Genomic DNA, 23,533 nt, shown 5'->3' on the forward strand with positions numbered 1-23,533 from the left:
CGCCCGCCGCAGCCGTAGCCGCCGCCGCCGCCCCAGCAGCGGAGCTGCCAGACTTTGCAAAGTTTGGGCGCGGGAAGGCTCCGCGGCGGCCCGCGGCAGGGGCCGGGCGAGGCGGGCCCCGGCGAGCGGAGGGCCACTGCCCGGGGGGTGCGTGGAGCGCCGAGCCGCGCCGGGCAGGGTCCCCGCGGGCTGCGGGAGCCCGCCTCGCTCGGCGCCCACCACCGGGGCTGCCAGGCCCCGCCGCCCCGCACAGCGCCCTCCCCGGCCACTGGCGCCGCTCACCGCGCCGGGCCACAGCCGCCGTTGCTGGCCGGCCGCTGGCCCCGCAGCTCCGGCGGCGGCGGGGCTCCCCGCGCTCCCGCCATAAGCGCGGCCTTTCCCCGGGGGAACAAAGACGCGGCGGGGCTGGGGCGGGCTCCGCCGCGGGCCAGCGGCCGGCGGGACGCTCTGGGCGAGGCGCCGGCCCCGGGGCGGGCTCGGCTGCTGAGGGGCCGGCGCGCGGCCGCGGGGACCGTTAGTGCGCGCGAGGGCGGGGGCCGGGGCGCGAGCGGTCGCTGCCCGCCCTGACTGGAAGAGACAGGGACGGGCGAGGGACGGGGCCACCACGCCGGGCTCCTTCTGGCCACTTCTCAGCCACGGTCGCCCACGGGTAATGGCTTCTCGGGTTTCGGTCTGGGCTGCGCACCCCGGGTTTTTAATGGCTTTGCTGTTCACCTCTCCGCTAACGCGTTCTTCTCCCCTCCAGGCCGCAGCCCCAGTTCCTCCCCGTCCAGGCGGGCATTGAGCTGAAGCCCCGGGCTCCAGCGGCTCCCTCCAGGTAGGTCCATGCCAGGTGGAGGACCCTCTCCGAGGAGGGCTCCTGCCACACTGGTATTGCTCCCCAGCCTGAGGAGACAGAACCTGCTGGGCCCAACTGGTGGCCCTTATGGTGTGGGTGAACCCTTCCGAACGCTTGAAAAACACAAGTTGATAGGTAGATCACTGCTCTGTCACTGCCATTTTGTGGAAACATACATTCTGCCACAGTTTCCCATCCTCTAAAGTGGCTGCATTTCAGAGGTGTTACCTACAGAGTCTTCATCCTTGATCAAATCTGTTAACTGTATTCTACATAACTATCTTTTGAATAAGGATTTATCCTCCCTTAACTGGAACAAAGATGTCCAGCTGTAAAGTCCGGGTTTTGCTCACACCCTTTACGTCACAATACCTAGCAGCACTATTTCTTTACATACCTTCTTGTTAGATGGATAGTTGGTACTTTACTAGTATTTGGAACACTTTTTCTGAGGCGGGGAAAAAAAGTGGTGTTTATGTAAAGCTTAAGGTATCGGTATCACTATGGTTTTGCTTTTACATTTTGCATGGCTAACTAAATAAAACGAGAAAGTCATTCAGATTTTTTATGTTGATTTCTGGCCTTCCCTAGACATAGTTTTTATTTGTCCACAGCCTCTTACTTTGCAGCAATCCCAGAATGCATTTACAGCGAATTGCCAGTGTTCTCGTGGGATCTGGTGGTTAATTTTGTGTAATCTTGGTGAAGAGAAGTGAGCTTGTTATTAGCAAGGTGGGTGTGAGCTAGTCTATATTTGGAGGAAGATGTGTCTTATCTGTGAAGAGATTTGCATTTTCTGTGATGGAGCTTGCTGTAGGCCTAGATGATTCTCCCAGGACTGCACGAGCTTTTGTGCAAGGCTGCCTTGTAATAGCATGTAGACTGTAATTATGGATGCACAGATTGATGTCACTAAGTCTATAAAGGTTCCTAGGGCAAGATTGTCTGCATCAGAAGTGTGAGCAGGGAATTCAGATTTAACCCAGTGCTCCAGTTACAAAAAAACTATGTTTTGCTCTTCATCCAAATTCAGCTTGAACTTACTCTCAGGTCTTTTGTGAGTAGTCTGTGAGAATCCTGTTGGACGGACTTTACACTTTTAAACTTACATTGGAAAGGGCTGACATGATGTCTGAAGAGAATTCATTCACTTGCTCAGGTGCCTACACCAGCATCTCAAATATTCCCAAAAAGTCTATGGAAGTTCTTGTTATCACACACCATTCACCACCTGATAGCCTGGCTGCTCACTGGTTGTCCTTAAAATTATTCCAATATTTCTTCCTCTCAAAAGTTGGCATTCATAAGAAAGTTTAGGGGCACATAGTAGCAACCGTTCAACACCTAAGTGGAGGCTACCAAGACGAGAGAGGCAGGCTCTTTACTAAAGTACGTAACAGGAAAATGAGACTCAGTGGTCATAATTTGAAACGGGGTTCCAGCTGGCTGTGGGAGTTGGGCGTGGTGGGTGGTGGACTTGATTTGAAGCTAAGCAAGTATTGAGACAAGAAACTAAAGAAATTGTAGAATCTCCATCCTGGGAGGTTTTCAAGACCCAAGAAGGTCTTGAAAGTAGCCCAGAGTATCCTGGCCCAAGTTCAGCATTAACTTTGCTTTGTGCAGGAAAAGTCAAGACTTCCCAAGGTCCCTTCAAACTGTAATGATTCTGTGATTCTGAAATAATTTTCTTTTTAACAATAACCAACCAGACAGGAAGCCCTTGCTCCCTGCCAGAGTACTCAGTTGTGAACAAATACTATTTAAGTTAAATAATTTATAACTCACCCTGACTGTTGAAAAGGGTGGCTTTGGTGACATAATAGTAACTTCAATCATCAGGCCCAAAAATGTTTACTCAGTATACAAGAGCTGCTTTTGGTAACTTCTAGGTTCGTTTCCTTCTGAATTCAAGTTAAAAAGAAGGCTCCTAAAAGAGCCTTTCTGTACAAACTACTAGTATATAAAGGAAGTTCTTTTACTAATTGTTGTCGTAGTATCTGAACATGCAACACTGCATTACGTTATCAGGAGAGAAGTATCAATGAGATGTGGATCCACAACAGAGCGTTAACATGTAGATGTGAAAAGATGCAGTAAAACCCATTATCCACCGCATATCTCAGGAGCAGAGTAGCGTAGAGTCCATTTTGGCTACATATGAATGTATGCAAATGTGCTAATGGAAAAAATGTGAACACCTTGGAGAAATTTACTGACAGTTAAGGAATTCAAAAAAGGAAAAAGTGAATGATTTGTTCTATTTGTTTTTATGGGGGCCAAGATTTCATCCCAGATGGATAAAATTAGGAAAGAAAAAAGAAAGCACGACATTAGAAGGGAAAAAGGGGAAAATACAGAAGTTTTCCTCTCATGTAAGCCATAGATTTTCTAAAATAAAGTACAGTCAGCTCTAACCTGCAGTGACTGTAGTTTATCCACTCATCACAGAAGATTTCACACACAGTGAGACAGAAATGGACCCCTGCGCAATGGACGTGAAGCTGGGAGTCCAGCAGGCTGCCTGGGCAGTGTCAAGGTACGGCACACGCACGGCAAGATCCGTCAGCACCTGCACAGAGTTTCTGGCGTGTGGACACAGAAGCCAAGCAGCCAGTAGTCTCTCTGCCACCTGGACAGAAAGTGTTCAGCTGGAGAAAAGGGACACGGCTAAGGAAATTTGGATTGTGATAGCCTTAGCTCGTAACAGTCTTCCAGCATCAGTAAATTTGATTCCCCCACCTGCTATGAGGGAAACAAATAAAATCAATAATTAATTTTTCTAAAAGCCCCTTTTTCATGTTATACAAATTAAAGTGCTAGTTATACAAACTTGTACATGTTTCACAATACTATTGTGATCAGTAGGACTATTTATCAAGGCTGGAGGGAGTTTCTTGTCAGCCCTGAGACAACTATAAAAATCTGTTTTTGCTGTTACGCAGGAGTTAACACCTCTTCTTCCAGACTCATTTGTTCTCCTCCTCCACATCTCCCTTTTTCAGGATAGTAAAACTGAACATGTGCGTGTTTATAAGTTACAGAGAGATGTGCTTTTTATGCCTTTTTAGTCTAGCTGGTTACACAGTTGGTATTGCTCTGGAAAAATGTGTTAACCAGGTCCCTTCTGGGTCTATCAGATGTAGAGCATCTCTCTGCCAGTCTCAGGGTGTGTAACTGAAACAGTTTGAACACAAGTCATAGAAGCTATTTTAGTGCAAATTGCTCGCCTACTGGTGAATGCTACATCTGTTATGGTGATGTAAACCAGGTCTCACAAGCCCATGTCTGTTTCATTTCTGCTTTTAATCAACAAAAATTAAGACTGTCTAAACTTCCGCATTAACCATTCATCCGCATAATATAAAGTACAAACCAAAATCTAAATCAATTGTCTGTTCATGTTTCAACTTTATTCTGAAATTAATACAAAACTGTTCATAGGGAACAAGCGCAGAACAGATTGCTTTAAGGGTTAGTCCATGAAAGAATGTCAGATTTTTTCTGTAGTGCATTGTGTTAGTTTTCTTCCTTGATACATCTTGGAAGTCAAGTAAAAATCCTGAGAATGATCATACTTTTGTGCAATCGCATAGCAAGTAATTGGCTGATTTTTGCAAGACAAGTTATTAGTGGACCAATCAAAAAATGTCTCAGAAATGTGTGCAAAGGACACTCTAGTGCAATATCCATAGTGGAATAAAAATTTTAAAGTTCAAAGTAAGCTCTTGGACAGTTCTGAAACTTAGCAAGACTAATTGGGTTCTTTTTTTGAGTGCACACTTACCTTTTCAACTTACAGTTAAAATATAGCCATGCTCAAGTATTTCAGGAAACAATCTTCGATGCACTCAGATACTCTTGCCAACACATATAAAGTTAAAAGCTTATGAAGTTAAAACCTATAAAGGTTATAAAGTTAAAACCTACGAATTACCGATGTTTTTTAACTATAAAATTTTATAGCCAGTATGTAAAAAGTAGTAAGTATAGAACCTAAACATTTAATCAATGTCTGTCTTCATGTTTTATCTGGGAACTTTAATCTAGGAAGTTTCATTATTGTATTTATTTATATGCCAAAGTATAAAACTTTTGACAAGAAATCCAGTGTGTCTGTATATGTGTGTGTATATATATAAATACATATATATGCATTAAACACCCCTCACATTTGATCTTCAAGTTACCAAGGAACCTAAGAATACTTTCCCCTTTACCTCTATGATATGTAGAAAGGAACTTTCAGTTCGACACATTAACATTATCAATATAATAAATTTTTAAAAGGGGCAAATACACGTTTAACAAACCTTTGTGGGCTCCTCTGCAAAATGGACTACTACCTACTCAAAGAAGTGGTCGCCTGTTGAGCAATGAATAGTGAAATGGGGACACTCTGTGGGGAAAAGAAAGAAATGCAATTTCTTGCGCTTCTGGATTATCATCTTTAATCCTTTACATTTTCCTGTTTATCATGATTTGATGAAAAGAGAGGCAAGCATTTAATTCCTGCACTTACTCAGTTCTCTCAAGGGTCTTTTCTAGTTTTCTGCAAAGGCCACGCTGATCTTTGCAATAATTGGTTATGAATCTGCTCTTGGATCCAGACTGTGTCAATGACTTTGCTGAGAGTCAAAATGATAAAGTTTGTTGCTGTAGAAACCCGAGGAAGCCATGTTCCGGGCTGTGCTATGCATCAGTGTATTTGTAAGGAAGTAATTAAATTTAGGCAAAGACTCTTCTGGAGTTTGGATTGCAGAATTACCAAAGTGAAACCTTTGCCATAAAACTGAAGGAGCGGTGATGCTAACAAGAGGTAGTGGAGCCTCTTGCAGAAAAAGCTCTCCAGGCTTCGCAGGGTAGTGCAGGTGTGCTCCCATTGCGGCCCCGTGCCACAGCACCAGCCCCAACAGGCACGGAGCTTCCTGAGCCATCCCTCCCTGGGTACGCTGCCTCTTTTCTTTTACACACCACCCACAACTTCTTTACAAAATTTTGCAAGTCATAGTCATTTGAGAAGATCTATATATTATAGAAACTTCCACATACAAAAAATGCATTTGTTTTGGTTTATGGTCTGCTTTTGATGATTTTGAAGAGTGCAGTTCACAGGGCGCTGCCCCTGGGATGGATCAGACCCGTTGAACATTGCTGACTGAAGTCCTTGGATTTCAACCACTAGGACTGCTTGTCCAGTCGGTTAAGCCCAGATGGAAACCGCAGCTCAGAGTATCAGGCAGTCACTGGGAGAACAACAGAGCCTCCCTCAGTACCTCTGACTGTCTGGGATTATGTGACAGCACTATATGCAGCTTCTGGCCATACCACCGTTGCTCTAACCCGAGTTACAGATGGGTAAATAACAGCTTTCTGCACTGAGGAAGAGGATCACTACCTCAGCACACGAAGGAATAGATTTAATCCATGCATTTGTGATTCACTGTCTTCAATGAAAACTGGCATGCATTAGTAGTGAGACAAAATACGGATGCTCAGCTCATGGCTACAAACCTCCAGATTTAGAGGCCAGCTGGTTTTGATATTTCTATACTAGTTTGTCTTTGGAGGACCCTGTACTGGGGCTTATGGGGTAGATCTGATCTCTCTAGGAAGGACATGGATAGCCAAGAATGGGCACAGATTTTATCAAGAACATGTCTGTCAAGAGGAACAATTAATTTTATAGCCACTTCAGTCAAATGATATCACTTGCCTTTCCCTCCATCCAGATCAGTAGTTGAGTTCTTCAACTACAATTTTGTTTCTTTGAAATTAAGAGCAGGATGCTCAGAAGCCAGCTTTATAATAAACACCAAATGGGACCAAAATCTTAGTATAACAATATCATTAACATTTGTATTGGGTGTAGGTGGCTTGGTGTCAGTAGCAGGGGGGCTTGCAGGGGTAGCCTCTGTGAGTACAGACCAGGAGCAATAAATTAATCTTGCCCAAATCAAGTCTGTTTTGCCTGTGATGGAAATGGGTAAGCGATCTCGCTGTCTTTATCTTGACCCTTGAGCTTTTCCATTTTATTTTCTCCCCATTCTGTTGAGGGGGGTGAGGGAGAGAGCAGCTTGGTGGGCACCTGGCAGCCAGCTACAGGTAACCCGCTATAGTGTTACAGACCTTCGTACAGTAAGACCTCATGTATTTGCAGTAATTACCAAGCATCTCCACAATTAGCAAGTAATAAGGAAATATAGTTGATAGACAATCAAGGGGACTGCTACATGACAGTACGTGCTATGTCTTTTTCTTTTTTTGGCAACTATAACTTAGTCTTAATTTTTAAGGAAAATATTTACTGTAATGCGGTAACAAAACCTCTATTTTGAACAAGAAACTATGTCTGAGTAATAGGAGATCTCCAGGGAAGCAGGAGCCAACTAGCATCTGAATTTGGGGGTTTGTAGATGATGAAAGGAAAATGCAGCTAAAGCAGCACAAAAAAAAATCAAAATGAAAGAAAACATACCACAAATTGTTAGAAAATGCAGTAAAAAACCACCACTATGAAATCTCAGAATTCTGCCATCTTTAAGAAGAGATAACAAATCAAACTTACTTACCTCTTTTGTTTATTGTGCAACAAAAGTAGGGAAGAACACAAGAACAGATAACTAAATATGCCTAAGTACACTCTGACCTAGTTACATAGATGCTGCACTCACCCATCAACATCTGAGAGCAGCTTCCCTAATCCCCAGGCTAAAATTCATATGAAATCCAGGATTTCAAGAAAAGAATGTGGAACTAATTACTTAAAATATATGCACTATCTGTCCGCAAACACCAAACTGGATTAAATTGCTTGACATGTATTCTGCCTAGTGAGTACGATTCACAATCTGAAATTTACAGACAGACATTTTAGGGTGCTATACATCGGTTCCTACGGGAATCCTGTCATTTAGTTATCTGCAACTGCAGGGCTGGGCTCTAAGTTTTGGCCCAGCTGAGCTACAGAAGAGAAACATCATCACAAACCCTTAAACCCTTGCTGAACGCAAAATCAAGTTGTGGAGTGCTGCTATTAAAAGGCTGTTCCCAGTCAACCCTACTGAACGGCAACCTCATCACTCAGACCAAGACTTCGAAATCATAGGATATGGTGCAAGCCAGGACGCTCTGCTGGCTGCCAGCACGCTTCTGCCATCTCCAGCCAGTGCTCAAAGGCTAATCATGGAGGTAGTCCAGGTGGGGTAAACCTCCGAGTCTTTACAATGGCAGAAGCGGACTCTTGGGTTTTGACTGTGCTCCGAGGCTGTGCTACAGTGGCTTCTAATATGCAGACATTCTTCACTGATTTCATCTTGCCATGTGCAGATCTGCGATCTACAGCTAGAGGTGCAGTAAATAAAAAATAAGCGTGTGCTTTCCTCTTTAATATAGTAATTTTTCTGTAAAGTGTTGTAAAAGCCAGTATCAGAATTCTTTCCTGTTGTGAACTGGAGGTTGTCTTGCTTTTGATATTGCAGAAGAATTTTAATTGAAATACTTAGAACTCAGGCTTGGAGTTAACTTATCCTTTGAAGTTGGAAATCTTGATCTCAAGGGATTCATTCTGCCTTGACTGTGGGTTTTGTGTAAAGCAAAGCCAGATTGTTTTATTTGGTAGAGACTGAGCAAGCTGTTACTGACTTTTAAATATTCAGGATCTATTCCAAAGCATGATGGCTGCTAACAAGAATGATATTTTTTTAATGGATTTTTTTTTTTTTTAATTTTACAGTCTGTGCCGTAAACTATCTTACGTCCAGCTTCAGTTGCCTAATATAAAAACCTAATATAGGGAAGGCTGTGAGCAAGTAGGTCAGTGGCATTGTTTTAAGCTAAAATGACTGTAAACTGCAAAAAGTGAGGAGGCAGCAAATATTAAGCTCTGGCACTCATGCCCTGGTGATAGCTTTCAGCAAAGCAGGGGCGTTAATTTCCTAGACCTGCACACCGAAATGCAAATTCTTAAAGGCTGTAGTGCAAGCAACACTCTTCCTGCTTTCATGTGGTGCAGTCGCCTGGCAGCCTAGGCAAAAATCTGCTGCTTTACTAAAGAAAATCTTCTTTTTTCCCAGTTTATTCCTATGCAGCTAAAAAGGCAATTCAAAACCATTCTATTAACGTGACCTCTGGGGAGTCCCCAGTCAATTTCCAGCTAAAACAGAATCCAGTGTTTTGGGCACTGATTTAAAACTTCACATGGAGCAGTATAATAGGAAACACATCTTCAGTCACCCACAGAAATTCATGTTCATCCTTCAAAACTGCAGATGATTGCAGTATTTAGCATTCCCTGGACCCACCTGAAATTTTGGTCAACTTCCAGTGACGCTTGCACCATCTCCCCAGAGAAACCCTGAGGAACTTGGACCACTTTGCAGCACTGCCGGAAAACCATCTCAGCTGGTTCTTGAAGGCCAAACGGGGATTCATGCCTGACAGTAAGGGCAGAAATCTCTCCATAGAGCAGCTGGCCCCCAAATGTTTGCCAGCGCCCTGACCTCTGTTGCCAGCCAAGGGAGATCCTACAGCTAGGTTCTGAGTTATTTGTATTTTCTGTATATCTTAATGATGCGTTCCTGTGTAAATAGGATTTAAATTATGGGATTTAAATAAAGCTTACAATCCACTTTCAGGTAGAAACAACATGGTATCTTTGTCAAATCTGAGCTTGTTCACCTGGGGCATGCAGGTATGCGCAGATAAGAGGGTTCAAATCCCACCCTCTTCATTGTGTGGGGAGAAAAAGGTGAAGCCAAGTCTTAATACATTAATTACGGAAAGAGTAGGACACTGCAATATGCGCAGCAACAGCATGAGCACCTACAGCTTCTCTCTTGCTGACAGAGGATATGCTTTACTGTCCAGCACCCATCTGGAGACCATGATTGCAGATGAAGGAAAAAGGGGAGATAGACTGGGCTGCACAGTGCCAACATAAGAAATAAGATATGGCATAGGTTAATCCTGCTGATAACAAATGCTTATGCATCCCCAACCCGAAAACCCAACTGGATTTACTTGTAAATATTCAGAGAAATAACAAGGAATAAATGAAAGGAAAGTAGATGTCTTTTTTTGCCACGTAACAAAATGCAAAATCTGGCTTTAGGTGCAAAAGAGATTCCAAATCTGCAGTCACCAGAGCTCCAGATTTAGTGGAGAACTGGGCTGGTTTTCTAGTTTAGACCTTAGGGCAGCCAGTTTCATTAAGGCATGGTGCTCTGCACAGTATTAGCAGCCAAATACAGGCACAGACTCTGCTTCTTAGCAGAGATGCCAGTTCTACCCACTGAGTGAAAGGATGAGGACAGGGAGAGGAATTAACCCATAAAGAGCTGCTGCTCACCTGTTGTAGTGCAAGGGCTGTTTCACGTACCGAAATCCTGGTGTGGTGCACAACTGCAGGTCCTTTTCCTTCCCTGCTCCCTGCTTTCCCATTTGCTGGGGGCTAAGCAACCTGCAAAGTATTCCAAGGTATTGGTCTTTTATCCCAAAAACAGAGAAGCAATGACAGTAGATTGTTGTCACTGGTAAACTAAACAAAGAAAGAGCAATGCTGTCATTTTAATTACTGCGGCCATTCAATGTAAGTGGCCCACAGAGCTCACCTGTCTGAAGCTCAGACGTTCAGGTGGGTGGCAGGCTGCAGGCAGGTAGCACAGCATCAGGTCACAATCCAGGGCTATTTTAAAGATTTGCTTGAAAGATGGGGCTTTACTACTTATTTATTGCTATTAAGAATGAGGATTATGGACTATAAACTGTACCTGTACTCACCAGCAGTAATGTAATCAGGAAATCACGTTGGTTCCTGTTCTTGCTTAGAGAAAGAACAGCATCTCTGGTGGAACTCATTGGTAAAGCTTTCGTATCACTTGGCAGTTCAAGACTCACTGCTCCCTACCTTTTAGAAATTCTTTGTTATCTTTTTAAATTTATTTACTATATTTAAGATTTTTTTTTTTTTTTACAATTACATTGTTAAAATACTTTATTTTTTTCAGCATTGGTCTAATTTGCTCAATTACTTCTGAATAACAATATTTCAGTGTTCCTATATTTGAATATAAGGAATAAAGAATTTTGGATTAGAGTTTGTTTTATAAGTAGTCACCACAGCTGGTGCACTAATACTCCCAGGGATAAGTGTCATATGAGCTACCCAACTAGGCAGAACTGTTCTATAAGCAGACTCTGCAGGTAAGAACATCTGTGATTCATAAAGAAGGATGATGAGGCTTTTTGGATTTCCTTTGTCTTCTGAAAATTCAATAGGAAAGCAAGCCATCACGGTTCTGCTGGAGAATCCAGGCAGCCCGACTCAGCAGCACGAGACACTGCCAGAGCAGAAAGGCTCTGCCTCCCAGGGGCACCCGTAAGTGACAAGGGCACGTGCCTCTTAGAGAGGGTCAAAGTAAGAGTAAAAATTAATGTATTCAGAAGCAGTCATTTCCTGGACATAGAAGAAAGGTAGTGAACTTTTATTTCAAATCTTCAGTTCCCAATGCTGTGATTTCAAAGCTTTGAAATATCAGTGAAATACCTTTTCTTTCCCATTAAGTATATTCAGTGCCAGTGAAGAGTTCCAGTCTTTTAAGGAACAATATAGATGAAAAACTGAAGTCAAACCTACCAAAGTGTTGCATGAGTTCTGATTCCAATCCTGTTTTGGTTTTATTGTCCCTAGAGACCCTGTAAATAACTGCAGTAATTACTGTGATTTAATTTCCAGTAGTGTAAGATTTGCACGGGCACCACTACACTAAATTCAACCCTGTACCTAACTCCAAACCGCCTGGCCAGTTTTTCAGTTGCTTTCAAGTGGCAATCAGTAATCAACCTGCTAGCAATAGAAACCTTTTCATCCCTATAGAACAGAATTTCCTCACTAATTTAACTAGACTTTCGTTTAGATCATAGTCCTTTGTAAAAATAGCAGGTTCCCTTTTGACCAACAGCAACTGCATTTTCATAGTCTTGTCATACATTGAAATACGAGGTTCAAGCAGTTAGCAGGTGTAAAAATGCTGGGAAAAACTTGGTTGTGCCGCTTTGCCGGCAGCTTTCCAGACTTCTGAGAACAACTGTGCTGAGAAGCACATCTTCCACGCCCAGTGAAAGTAAACCCGAACAGAGATCTTGCACAGGTGTTTGACAGTAGTGGGACACAGAGAGAGTTTTTAGGTGGGAAATAACTCCAGGTACATAAATGATACATGAATACATGTTTGGGAAGGTTCTGTGAATTTCAGTGATAAGGCATGTGCAGTTTACTCTCTACCTCTTTTTATGGCGACACCCTAGCCGCTCAGCCTAAAATGAGGCACTGTATTTGTATCTTCCTTGTTTTGAGCCACTCATCAGAGACACTGAAAATAAAATATTTATCAAGTAGCACTTTTACTAAGGAAAACTTTTATTTCAACTGTGCAATCAATCAGTATTTAGACAGCAGTTTCATAAAGATTTGGCATTTAAACTTCTATTACTTTTTGGCATGACCTTGGGGTAGTATATCAACAACCCTGCAGGGGAAAAATGAACCAACACACTAGGTAACATTTACTAGAATGCTAGAAAAACAAATCCACATTATTAAACAAAATAGTTTTTAAAAGACATTAAAAAGTTACATTCAAATCAGGGCAAACATTAGCTTCCCTCATGCAATGGAATTCACAGAGCTGATCCCCTGAGACAAATATAAAATTAATACAATTCAGCTCCATCCTCCATTAGCCAGTCGGCCACTGCTGCCCTTAGAAGAAAATGGCACATGGAGTGAAAGGATCCAGAACACCACAATATGAGATACATACCTGGCTCCTACACTGGCAATTCATTCACAACTTTAAAAAAAAAAAAAAAAAAAACAAACAAAAAAACAAAAAACCACAAACCCAAAAGCCAAACAATCAAAAAGCAACATTTGTATAAGTCAGTTATTCATATACAGTCAGTCTTTACTGAAAACACACCAGGCAGACGCAATGCGGGTATATGCAACCATGAAAACTTCCAGAGGGAGCACAGTTCACAATGGAACCCCAGGGCCCAACACGGCAAAACCTTAAGCATGTGTTCACATCCCTCCTGAGCCAATCGGGACCAGTCTCCGTGTAAATCTAGAAGAATTCCAAAGAAATAAACTTACTTATATTTGAGCCAAATTGAATTTGTGTTTTCCATACGGGCCTCTAAGAGCAGAAAGCTATATGGGTTTGGACTTGTATTGAAGAACGGTATTTTTTGAAACACATGTTCCAAAATATACAGTTACATAAATAATATATTTTTAACTTACGTTATTACAAAAAGGTGCTAAATATTTCCTGCAAATTCCTCTGTTTTAGAAATTGCTTACTATTAGCAGAGCTGCAGTTGCAACAACTAGTAAGCACGTAAGAGTCGTTCAACTACTAGGTGTCATTCTGCTTTCCATTTTATCAGAATAGCTTCAGTAAATTGATTTCTGTGAAATACCACCAGAGTTAAAACACATGCAGCTCTTTTTGCAGTTGGTGTGAGTGAGATTTTTGGCTAAACATGGAATGCCCTACAAAGCCTATCAACATTCCCCGTGTTTGGAAATGGACTTTTCTCTCCGTGAACTTCGTTCTGTAACAAATAAAATGAGCAAGAGCCCTTGGTCTGAGGGCTTACAAGCAGGGTCAGAGTAACGTTACTGAGACCGAGCAGCCCATGGTAACGGTGCTTGTGTACACTCAGGTTGCAGCAAATGGTAAGTCATGCAAATTGACTTAGTTTGCAATGAAAAACAGGTAAACTGACTTGAAATACTCAGTATTTACGACAGGCTAAGACTGGATGCATGGAGAGTTACAGTGGACCTCTGATGCGTGGTAACTTCTTATCTTACAAAAATCCATTTGCCAATGGGAGTTTTAACCATGTAAGAGTTCTGTCCTTTAAAAATAATACTGTGAAGATTTAAAAAGCAGACAGACAAACAGAAAGCTGATTTTGTCTGTCCAGACCATGCAAACTGTAATAAAAATTAATTCTCCCATTGACTTAAAAAGAAACACGATGAGGACCCTGATTCGAATAAGGCAAACAAGCTCAAGGGACTAGAACCAAAGAGGGAATGAACTACGAAGAAAAATAAAAAACAGGTAAAGAAATCTCTCAATATTCTTTTCTGTTAAAATCTCAGAAGTTATACAGAAAATGCACAGCTAATATAGGAAATTATTAAAAGTGATATGTAGATTGTTCAAGTTTCTCTTACAAAAGCAGGGCTATTAAAAAAAATAATAACCAACTGATAGGCCCTGTTCTACACAGCATGCACATTCCCAGTTCTCCTAAATAACTCCTTAAAGATGAGAATGCTTCTTTATACGTTAAATATGAAGAAAGTACACAAGTGTAACTGTGGGCAGATTGCACGTTTGGGCTTGGTCCTGCAGAACAGGCATTGCTGTTGCAATTGAAGGGCAGGGTCCTCATGTGGAAACACAATTAGCTCGGTAAGCCAGTTTCAAGATTTCCTCTCTAAGTTTTGGTGCTTTTCAAGTCACATCAACTGTAACATTTTTGCTTGCATTTTAAAGTACAAGGGTTGCATATACACTCATTACACCAGCCATGGCTCCTTAGTTCTTAATACACTTAAACAAAATCAATTCACATAGTGTAACACTAAATTCCACATTTATGTTCATCTTCCAGAACATACTTAGTAAAATTCATAATTAAAAAATGATATTTTTTTTCTCCAGGACCCAGTTTCTACAGATGTAGCCAAGAAAAAAGAATACTGGAAAACCCGAAACCACTCTGCCTGCTGTGTTCTGCCAGCTCTTTCTAGTAAATGGAATGAACCAAGTTTACATATGAAAAAATGATTTCCTTAGCCACAGGTATAAACCTTTAAGAAAATTAGTATCTATAATATCATATCTAAAATTATACGTGTTGGCCTCAAGGACATGAAGCATTTAAACTTTGAGCCCAATTTTACACTGTTACAATGATGAAGGATCGATTCTGCTATTGAGTTCAATCAAGAAAGTATCAATTTCTACACAATTTTTCTGGAGATTCCTTTGTTTACATTGGTGGAGTTTTCAATCATAAGACAAATTTTCTCTCACAAAATCGTATGATATATTAGTCGTAGGCCATGAATTTTGAGGAGAATGTATTTTTTGTTCTGTAGTATTCGTGACTATGTGACAAAGTAAAGGGAAGCACATGAATGTTGACTGGGTTCTGGAGAAACATATTATATTTGGTTAACATAAAAATAAAGAAAAAGACAGAATAATTAATGTCTAACTAAGCTTGCCTATATGCTGAGGTAACCTTAAATATCTTTGGTTTTCTTTATTTGCTGATAAAAAGTACCGTAATAAAACATTAATTGATGACTAGAGTTGTGGATGCACTGCTCTCTAATACACTGAATATTTTCAACTCTTTGGCTATTGAAGTTAGAGCATCTATATTAGATTGACAAATTTTATATGATGATTTTATTTTTTCTCTCAAATTACTCATGGGTTTAAACTACAGAGTGGGTCTCTGGAAGAAAAAGTTTAGGATTTAAAGTATTTACCTGTAATGAGGGTCATAAAATTACATCCGATCATCGGTACTTACAGCAAACAAGTCTTTGGAGAAGCAGTTACCATCTGCATATCAGCGCTTTCTGAATGAAGCTAACAAAAGAGGCTACTCTGAAAGATGAAGTGTGAAACTTCATGCTACAGTTACACATTCTTAATCTAGTTTTGATTAATTCACACTTTACCTAACTAGAAACAGTACTCTGCTGTACACTAAACATTCTGCCTGACAAGACCAAAAATAAATCTTTGGTGAAAAGGTTTTCTTTTTCTTCAGCAAGTAGATAAAAAACTGTTCAAAAATATTCTTTTTTAATACTGTATTGTTAATCAACTACATGCTGGAGAAAAAAATTACACTTGGAAGTCTTTGGAGGTATCTGCTGGTATTATTATAACTTTCTTTAAAGGCTCTTGTAACAACAAGGTAGTTAAAATTGTAGAAGCATACGACTCATCTATGCCATCAACTACTACAATCAAGAAGCCTTAATGTTTTTTGTTAGTAACTCCATACAATAAAATGTATTCAGCTCTTCAAACCTATAGCTTTTAACTAGTTCAATTATTTCTTGACAATATGTGGCTTCCTTCTCTTCTACAGAAAAGTCTTTGGTACAAGATTGTTTTTAAAGCGTTTGAATCCACACTGTATGGAAAGGTGAATGTGTAGTGCCTGGTTCAGAACTAGCAAACAGTTACAAGGTAAAGAACTACAGTCACTAGGGGCTGATCCATCAACACAGAGAAGACAGAACAGTAGGGCTTACTGACCACCTCTGACCACCTTCTGATACACGAGGAACAACACAACAGTCAGCCTGGCCTACCTGTGGGGTGACGTCTTGGCCCACTAAAGTCAACGGGAGTTCTGACAGACTTAAATAGAGCCAGGAGTTCCTATGGTTGCTTTCTCACAACATTACATTTTAAACATTTTTTTAAAAGTAAAAACATATGCCTACTTTTTTTTCTTTTCTTTTTTTTTTTTTTTTTTTAAAGTAAAACAGGGAAAGAGGAGTGGAGAAGAGGACTGGATATAGATACAGGCAAGTTTATAACATTGGATGATTCCAACCTCCTCCCTCTCTCTCCCTCTCTCCTATTAAAAAACAAAACATGATACCCTGTCAGTTTGCTCCACGTTTCCGTGAGGCAGCTCAAAAGTAACAAACTGTTCCCTGAGTACAGGAAAAAACAACAACAAAAAACCCAAAAACCCACTAGAATAACTTTTAAAGGAGGTAGTATAAAACAGGAATTGCATGGGTTCAAGGCAGTAGCAATACTCACCTCTTTCAACAGACTCTTCAACTAAAGCTCTGGCTTTTTTATTTCTGATGGTAGCCTAATCAGAGTTTTAAATTGGCATGTGGATAAAGTCACTCCCTGAGCTAAAATTCCTGGCTAACAGCACACTAGGCGAAGGCAAGGAGCAGGGTTGCAGCCTCACAACAGCTCTGAGACGTACTACGATGCCAGCAGTGCTTATCAGCACTCAAAGCTGGGTAAAAATGCACGGTAAACTCATGATACAGTTTACCTAAAACATCTAAGAAGCATTTAAGGCATCTGTCTGTACTCCAAAGCAACTTTATGAATACTAAAAAGGCATAAGGCAAATCAGAAATTTTATAATATATAATGCAAGGCACCATTGCTAAGAAGTACTGTGATACTGGAATACTCGGCGTTATTATCTATTCCATGACTCTCAGGCAGAGCCAAACCGTTTGGAAATACTGAATACTTCTTCATTTTGCCATGCTTTTTAGCATTAACTGTCAATAAAGGGGCAACATTTGTCACTGTGGGGAACCCAACACGTCCCAGAGCCCTAAAGATATAGCATACATCCTGCCAGCAATTGCTGGCACAAGTTTCTGGGGAAAGGCACTGTCCTAGGCTTACTGGGGTTATGAGAAATCAAGAGGTACAAAAGATTTCCTGTGGCTGTATACGTGGAAGCACCAACTCGTTTTCCCAGTTTTTAACATCCTCTGTGTCAATCACATTAAATCATTACATTTTATACTCTGAGGTTGCCTTCTTTCTAAAGACAGAGCTTCAGGTAAACAATCTTGTTCACCTACCTATACAACTCCCTGATCACTGAGCGCACACATGCGCGCGCACACACACACACACATTCTACGCACAACTGAAAAAAAAAAAAACCAAAATAGAACAATACTACTAGGAAGTATCATCAGTTCCATAGCTGAGACCAACTAGAACACAAATGAGGTAAAGCAGTCGTCATTCAGAGTTCACCTCTCGGCAAACTGAGGTAGATAGTCAGCAAAAGGGCCAACAGCCTTCCCTTTGCTCCAGTGACATATTTTTAACTTTAGTCAGAAATCTTCACTGTCCTTTCACATTTGTTGACCACTGAACATTCAAAATGAGTGAGTTTTAAAAAACAAACAAAACAAAACACAAAAAAACCCCAACATTCAATAGAAATATGGGATCACCTGCTAGGTTAGTCAGGCTTTCCACAATAAAACTTTGGCTCCCTGTTCATTGTCCTTCGAACAGACATACACTGCAAGAATGTCTGGCGTGGCTCTAAGGATGTCAGTTTTGCACCGCAGGGTGTATTTGAAGAGGTGAGGTAGGAGTCTGGTCAGTGGCGAACGGCAGAGGGGACTCTGTGCAGTTACTTATGGCAGGGCTCATCGTGTTCGTACCCAAGTCACTGCTTACAAAAGGACTGGTAGTGGGAGGCGTGGCGCTCGTCACAGAGGGGAGGTGTATCTCATCATTGGACTCGTGAGAAAATCTTCCAGAGTCACCAGTCTCGTGGCTTCCTTCGCTGTTGGCCGAATGCTCCGTATCGGCGACAATACTGAACGGCACCTGGCAATTAGACTGCTGGCCGGGGGAGCTGGGGGAGTCATCCTCACTGATCAGCACAGTGGTGCCTGGCTGGTACAGACACACCGCCTGGACAAATCTTCTCTGAGGCTACATAAAAAGCAGAAAGAATAAGGTCGTTCAGCCTCTGAAAAGCTGAGCCGTAATTTGAATTTTTGCTGCATTTCCTATCTCCTATTCTGCCAGAGTGCCTCTGACAGCATTGGCTCGGAACAATCTGGGCTTTCCTACAGGAGGTTAAAAAGAATCAATCTCAAGTCTTGCTAATACTTTTCTCTTCCATAATAGATGAAATAATCCCTTCTAGCTAAGCATGGCTAATCAAGAACGATTTCACTGGAGAGACTTGAATGGTATTTTAAAAACATACTTGGTAAAGCTCTCTCCCATCCCTTCATGCATATTCTTTAAGCATTACTTCTTGGGTGGTAGCAAATATTTTGCTTATAGAAGCATCAGAAATATGCAGCTGCTTCTGGAAATATTTTAGAATACACATTTACAACACGGATATCAAGACTTCCTATCCTTAAACATACAAGAGCACAATACAAGTTACAATTCAACAAACATTAGTTAGATGCCCTGTAGGTGTGAATTTGCATGATAACATTCAGGATCTGGTTTAACACTTCAGTTTTAAAGTGTTATTTTTCTCATCCAAATAGCAAATGTGTCCAGAGCAACAATTTCACAAGCCAGACAGTTCTACTCAGATTCTCAGTTTCTTCAGTACTTTGGGTAAAATCATTTAATTCCTGTCTTTTGGTTTCTCTTCAGAAAACAAAGTTTTACCTGTCGGGGTAGGAGGGGATTCTTTATATTTTTATGTTATTTTTATTTATAAATACATATTTAATTTATATTCATACCAAGTCTCTGCAGAGGTAGTACTGTAGATGCTATGCATAGACCCAGTACGCAGAAATCCTTTTGCCCACAGATAAAAGGGCACAGGCAGGAAAGCAATCCATTAACTGTAAACACAATATCTGATAACTTGGGATAGAAAATGAAACTTCCGTAAGACTTTACAACGAGGTAGAACACCATCAACCTTAACACAGCCGAAACTATCCAATTAAAACTTAGAACACTGATTATGCTTTTCCATAAATAAAAAACTGCACATCTTCCTTTGCAAACACAGGGTATTACAGTAAAGCCTGCGCATCTCTGCCCATTAGACCAATTACCTCCTCAGTCTTCACCTTCTTAGTATCTTGGAAGAACAGCCACCTTTTCTTGCAGTTAGTCTTTGTGACAGGTCCATAGCTGTTAATAATCAGATCAGATCCCCCCTACAATGGAGGGAGACACACAGACATTTATTTTAACAAACTAAGTTTCTAAGGTACTTGCATATATTTTTCTATTCCTACCTATTGTCTCCATACTGAAAAGGAAAACGAAGTCTTAGCATTCAGTCACGTTTTTGTGGTCTGGTATTCATCTACTGCTTAAGACAAGTCAAGACAGATCTACTAACTCTGGCAAGCCCACAGGCCAGACCCAACAGCTATAATACTACAAACACACAACAAAATATTCCAGCCACTGCTCTTACTCTACTGCTTTGAATGCGACCATTCGTAGACACAGTGTCTGTGCCTGTACGGGCAGCCATTTCCATTTCCCAGCTCTATATATCCTCAGGGGGCAGCTTTATTCAAGTTCATAGTGTGTACAGAACAAGCCTTAAGTCAGTATGTCTGCATGTGAAACTAAGGCCAGTGTGGTTTGGTCACACTGGACTCCTGGACTGTATGATTCTACATACCCGCTGATACATCCTGCCATCTAGATTAGTTTATAATTTGACCAAACATGAGTTTATAAAATGTAACATTGCCTTACCAGTAAATATACAGAAAAATAATATTTTCTTTAATACTTGCTCAGTGTCATACTTGACTAGATCATGGACAGGTACCTACTGAACTAGGTGGTGACAAGGACTCTCTCACCTACCTCCCTGGACTAGCAGAGGCCACCTAGCAGCCCGACGTCTATGGAGCTTTTATCCTTTGATGCTGTGCCAGAGCCAGACTCTGCAATCTGCAGAGTACCGCATCAGACAAGTGTACTGAATCAGATCTCTAGCTGAACTTTAAGATGAGTCTTGAAAATTTGACCCTGGATTGCCAAACTTGTGCTCATCCCATTAAAAAAACCTGCTGTGGATTTGTAGTGTACGTATTTTACTTTTGATAAGGGCTGAGATGAATGAATGAGCAATGAATTCTTCAGAAAGATTTCTGGTTTGGGAGTGAGTAAAGCTCACAGTACCTTAGCATCGATGAAGCTGCTTCCCACTATCATTGGCAATAAGGATTCTTCATTCTCTGCAATTCCTTCAATACTCTTCTCCACCTCATTAGCACTGGCTAATGAGATGCTGGTATGTGACAGCTGGTCAGTGCTTTGCTGCACAGGTTTAGGAGCAGATGTTTTCCTACACAATGTTAAGCAGGAATAAAATTGACCCACAGGAAGAAAATACAAAAAAAAAAAAATCAAGGATAAACTTTAAAGCTATTATTAATCAAGTAATATTGGTATATTCTTGGCATTTACATTTTGTCATATGATACTCCTAACTCTCATGGAATTTAAATGTTATTGCTTGTGATAAAAATAACTGCTTCCAGTTAATCCTACACAGTAGGCTACAAGCTTATGTGCAGACAGGAATTGTCATGATTAGTAATATTACTTGGAGGAAGTAACCACTAATGATATTAAGACTTTTCTACCATGCTACGCAGAGACTGTCTCCCAATCCGTATTTTTTCCTGCATGTATGCTAAACGCCCTTGTTACTCAAAATGTACTTTCAGATAGTTTTTAATTTATTATTTCAAGTAAGTTATATTTGTTCTGAACCCAAAGTTATGGGCAGAGTCACTGGGCCAGTTTATGGCCCACGGCAGCTGATGACAGGATGGACAGGTGCTGGCTTGCACCTCTGCAAAGAAACTGCATCATGGAACTGCTTTATGTCAGAGTTCCTCTTGTCCAGCAACACCAGAGGGTTAAAGCCTGGCAAACCAGGTCTGGGCAGGCTGGAGGGTTAAGCAGGAGGAGCAGATGATGTAAAGCAGCATGCTTATCTGACTCAAAAGGGGTTTTTTTTATTTGGAAACGTGCCTCATACTTAGTTGCCAAAGCACCACTGACTCACTCTGTGGGTTCTTCCTTCTTTTCATTGGAGAAGGGACTCAGGTAGAGTAGGAAGAGCCAACAAAGTGCTTTGTTTCCACTGCTGTTAGGAATAGGTGAAGAGACAGAGTACTTCAGAGAACTTCGTAGTCTTGGAAAAGAAGGCATCTCCCAAGAACCGAGAGAGACCTCAGCCTTCAAGAACAAGAACGTACCTGGCTTTACTGCGATAAATTAAGATCAGGATGCAGATAAGGATGCAGGTCAAGGCTATGCAAACCCCAACAACAATGCCAGTCATTGATTTCTGGTCCAGATGGTAATAGTCAGAATAAGCTATAGCAAAAAAGAACATAGAAAGGCTCAGTAAATAAGAAGAGTTACCCCCTGCTACCTGTCAGGAAATTAATAGGGTCACAGTCACAACCACAGAGACAAATGCTTCCTTTTAATGAGACTTCCAGACCTTCTCTGTCATACATTTTGACGCTTTTGAAAATAAAACTTGTAGACCAAACAGAGCAGTGTATGCAGCCCTGGTGTGGGAGGGGAAGAAGGGACTGCCCCACACCGCAGCCTCTGCAGTGACCTACAACGCGGAGCAGAGGAGCTCTCTCCAACCCCTTCCTTACAGGGCGCTAGTAGACAACAAAGGGAAAAGGCCTGGAGAATTCCAAGCACTGTGACCTAGGAGGGTTCGCTTTGGTTTATGCTTTGACATCATACGTCTATTAACCTAATCCTGAGGGCATGACCCTATTTGCTTATTCAGACCTAAAATATAACTAAATTCCAGGAAGCGAGAAAACCTAAGCAAGAAAAATCCCTGTGTTTTAATCACAATTCAGTGTGTAGCAACAAGGAAAGGTTAAAAGGTTCATGTACCTGAATAATTACTAGCTCTTGTCTCCCCAAATAGCTTTAAAATCTGTACCAAGTCACCAAGAGAAATCCTTTTCTATGTCAGACAACGACAATGTGTTCTTCCATTCTTATATGGAGAAACCACTGATGTTACCTCAATGTCCGCAAGGTAACACATAGTTTTCCCCAAAGAGCTGCAGGTGGGGCTGACTTCTTTGGTGAAAATATATGCTGGTATATCACTGCCGGACAGGTTGATTCGGTTGCTGGAACACCAGGAACCAGAAAATTTCAACAGATTTATTTGAGATGCCATCTCATCTCTGCTGGGCTGTCTGGTTACCCAGTGCCAGATAAAGGACTTAAAGGAAGTTCCTTAAAACAGTGGCTGCAAAGTTGATATTGATGTAAAATTCAAACCAATTATGTATTCTCATTTGGAAGGCAAACTTCCATCTTCTGAGTAAAAGAAACCAGTTCTGAGTTGAACTGAGGTAAAAATTCCAAAATGATTTCATTTAGAAGAAAATGCTAAGGACTGTTAGGACTGCCTCACATAAAACAGAAAGCTAAACAAGCTGAAACAAACAGGGATCTTTTTTCCTGGTACTTGTGACAGCAGTAACCAAAACATTGCTACTGACTTGCGGAACCTCCTGAATCCAAGCGTTTAGGTCTCTGATTAGACTCTGATGTCTCCTTTGGCAGGACAGCAAGTTCTACGGCATTTGAGAAGGGTCCTTCTCCCACTTCATTGGATGCTGCTATTTTGACCAAGTAGACATTTCCTGCTACAAGGTTTTCCAGCAAAGCCATGGTCATTGCTCCTATGAAAAGATTGGATAAACAGTTCCAGTTAGACAAAATCTATGGGAACAGACTGAGATTTAGACATTGGGACGTACGCTTTCTTTCCAATACCACCTCCAAATCTCATTTGAGGACCGTGATCACTTTTATACGTTCTATCTTGCATACACAGGGTACAGAACGAACACTGAGGTTGCCTTCTTGTCCCTTCTGTCCTTTCTCTCCATACTGCTTCAACACAGCACGCTGTGAAGTGCCAGTACAGTTCAAAACCAAGAGTCAAGTATTGGCTGCAATACACAGCACACTAAGCCTAAATCTAGTGCTAGCTGCATTTCAGTGTGATAGCGTTTATGTTGTGATTGTATCTGTGAGGAGATGCTCC

The 23,533-nt window shown here is 41.3% G+C and overlaps 1 protein-coding gene and 1 long non-coding RNA gene across 3 annotated transcripts in view; one reads left to right on the top strand and one right to left on the bottom strand.

Moving 5' to 3' along the window:
* The first annotated feature begins 10 nt into the window (after positions 1-10).
* LOC141748789 (uncharacterized) overlaps positions 11-23,533 on the top strand; it is a 38,812-nt gene continuing 15,289 nt past the window's right edge. For both annotated transcript variants that reach the window (XR_012589100.1, XR_012589099.1), the window contains exons 1-2: positions 11-649; positions 746-817. This is a non-coding gene — a long non-coding RNA (uncharacterized LOC141748789). The remainder of the gene's footprint in view (positions 650-745; positions 818-23,533) is intronic.
* PRTG (protogenin) overlaps positions 10,510-23,533 on the bottom strand; it is a 93,301-nt gene continuing 80,277 nt past the window's right edge. The window contains 5 exon segments of the mRNA XM_074601380.1: positions 10,510-18,402; positions 19,509-19,613; positions 20,602-20,767; positions 21,690-21,810; positions 22,983-23,165. Of these exon segments, the coding sequence (XP_074457481.1) occupies positions 18,013-18,402; positions 19,509-19,613; positions 20,602-20,767; positions 21,690-21,810; positions 22,983-23,165 (965 nt within the window). The 3' untranslated portion in view covers positions 10,510-18,012.

Source organism: Larus michahellis, chromosome 9, assembly GCF_964199755.1.
Source record: "Larus michahellis chromosome 9, bLarMic1.1, whole genome shotgun sequence".
NCBI lineage: Eukaryota > Metazoa > Chordata > Aves > Charadriiformes > Laridae > Larus > Larus michahellis.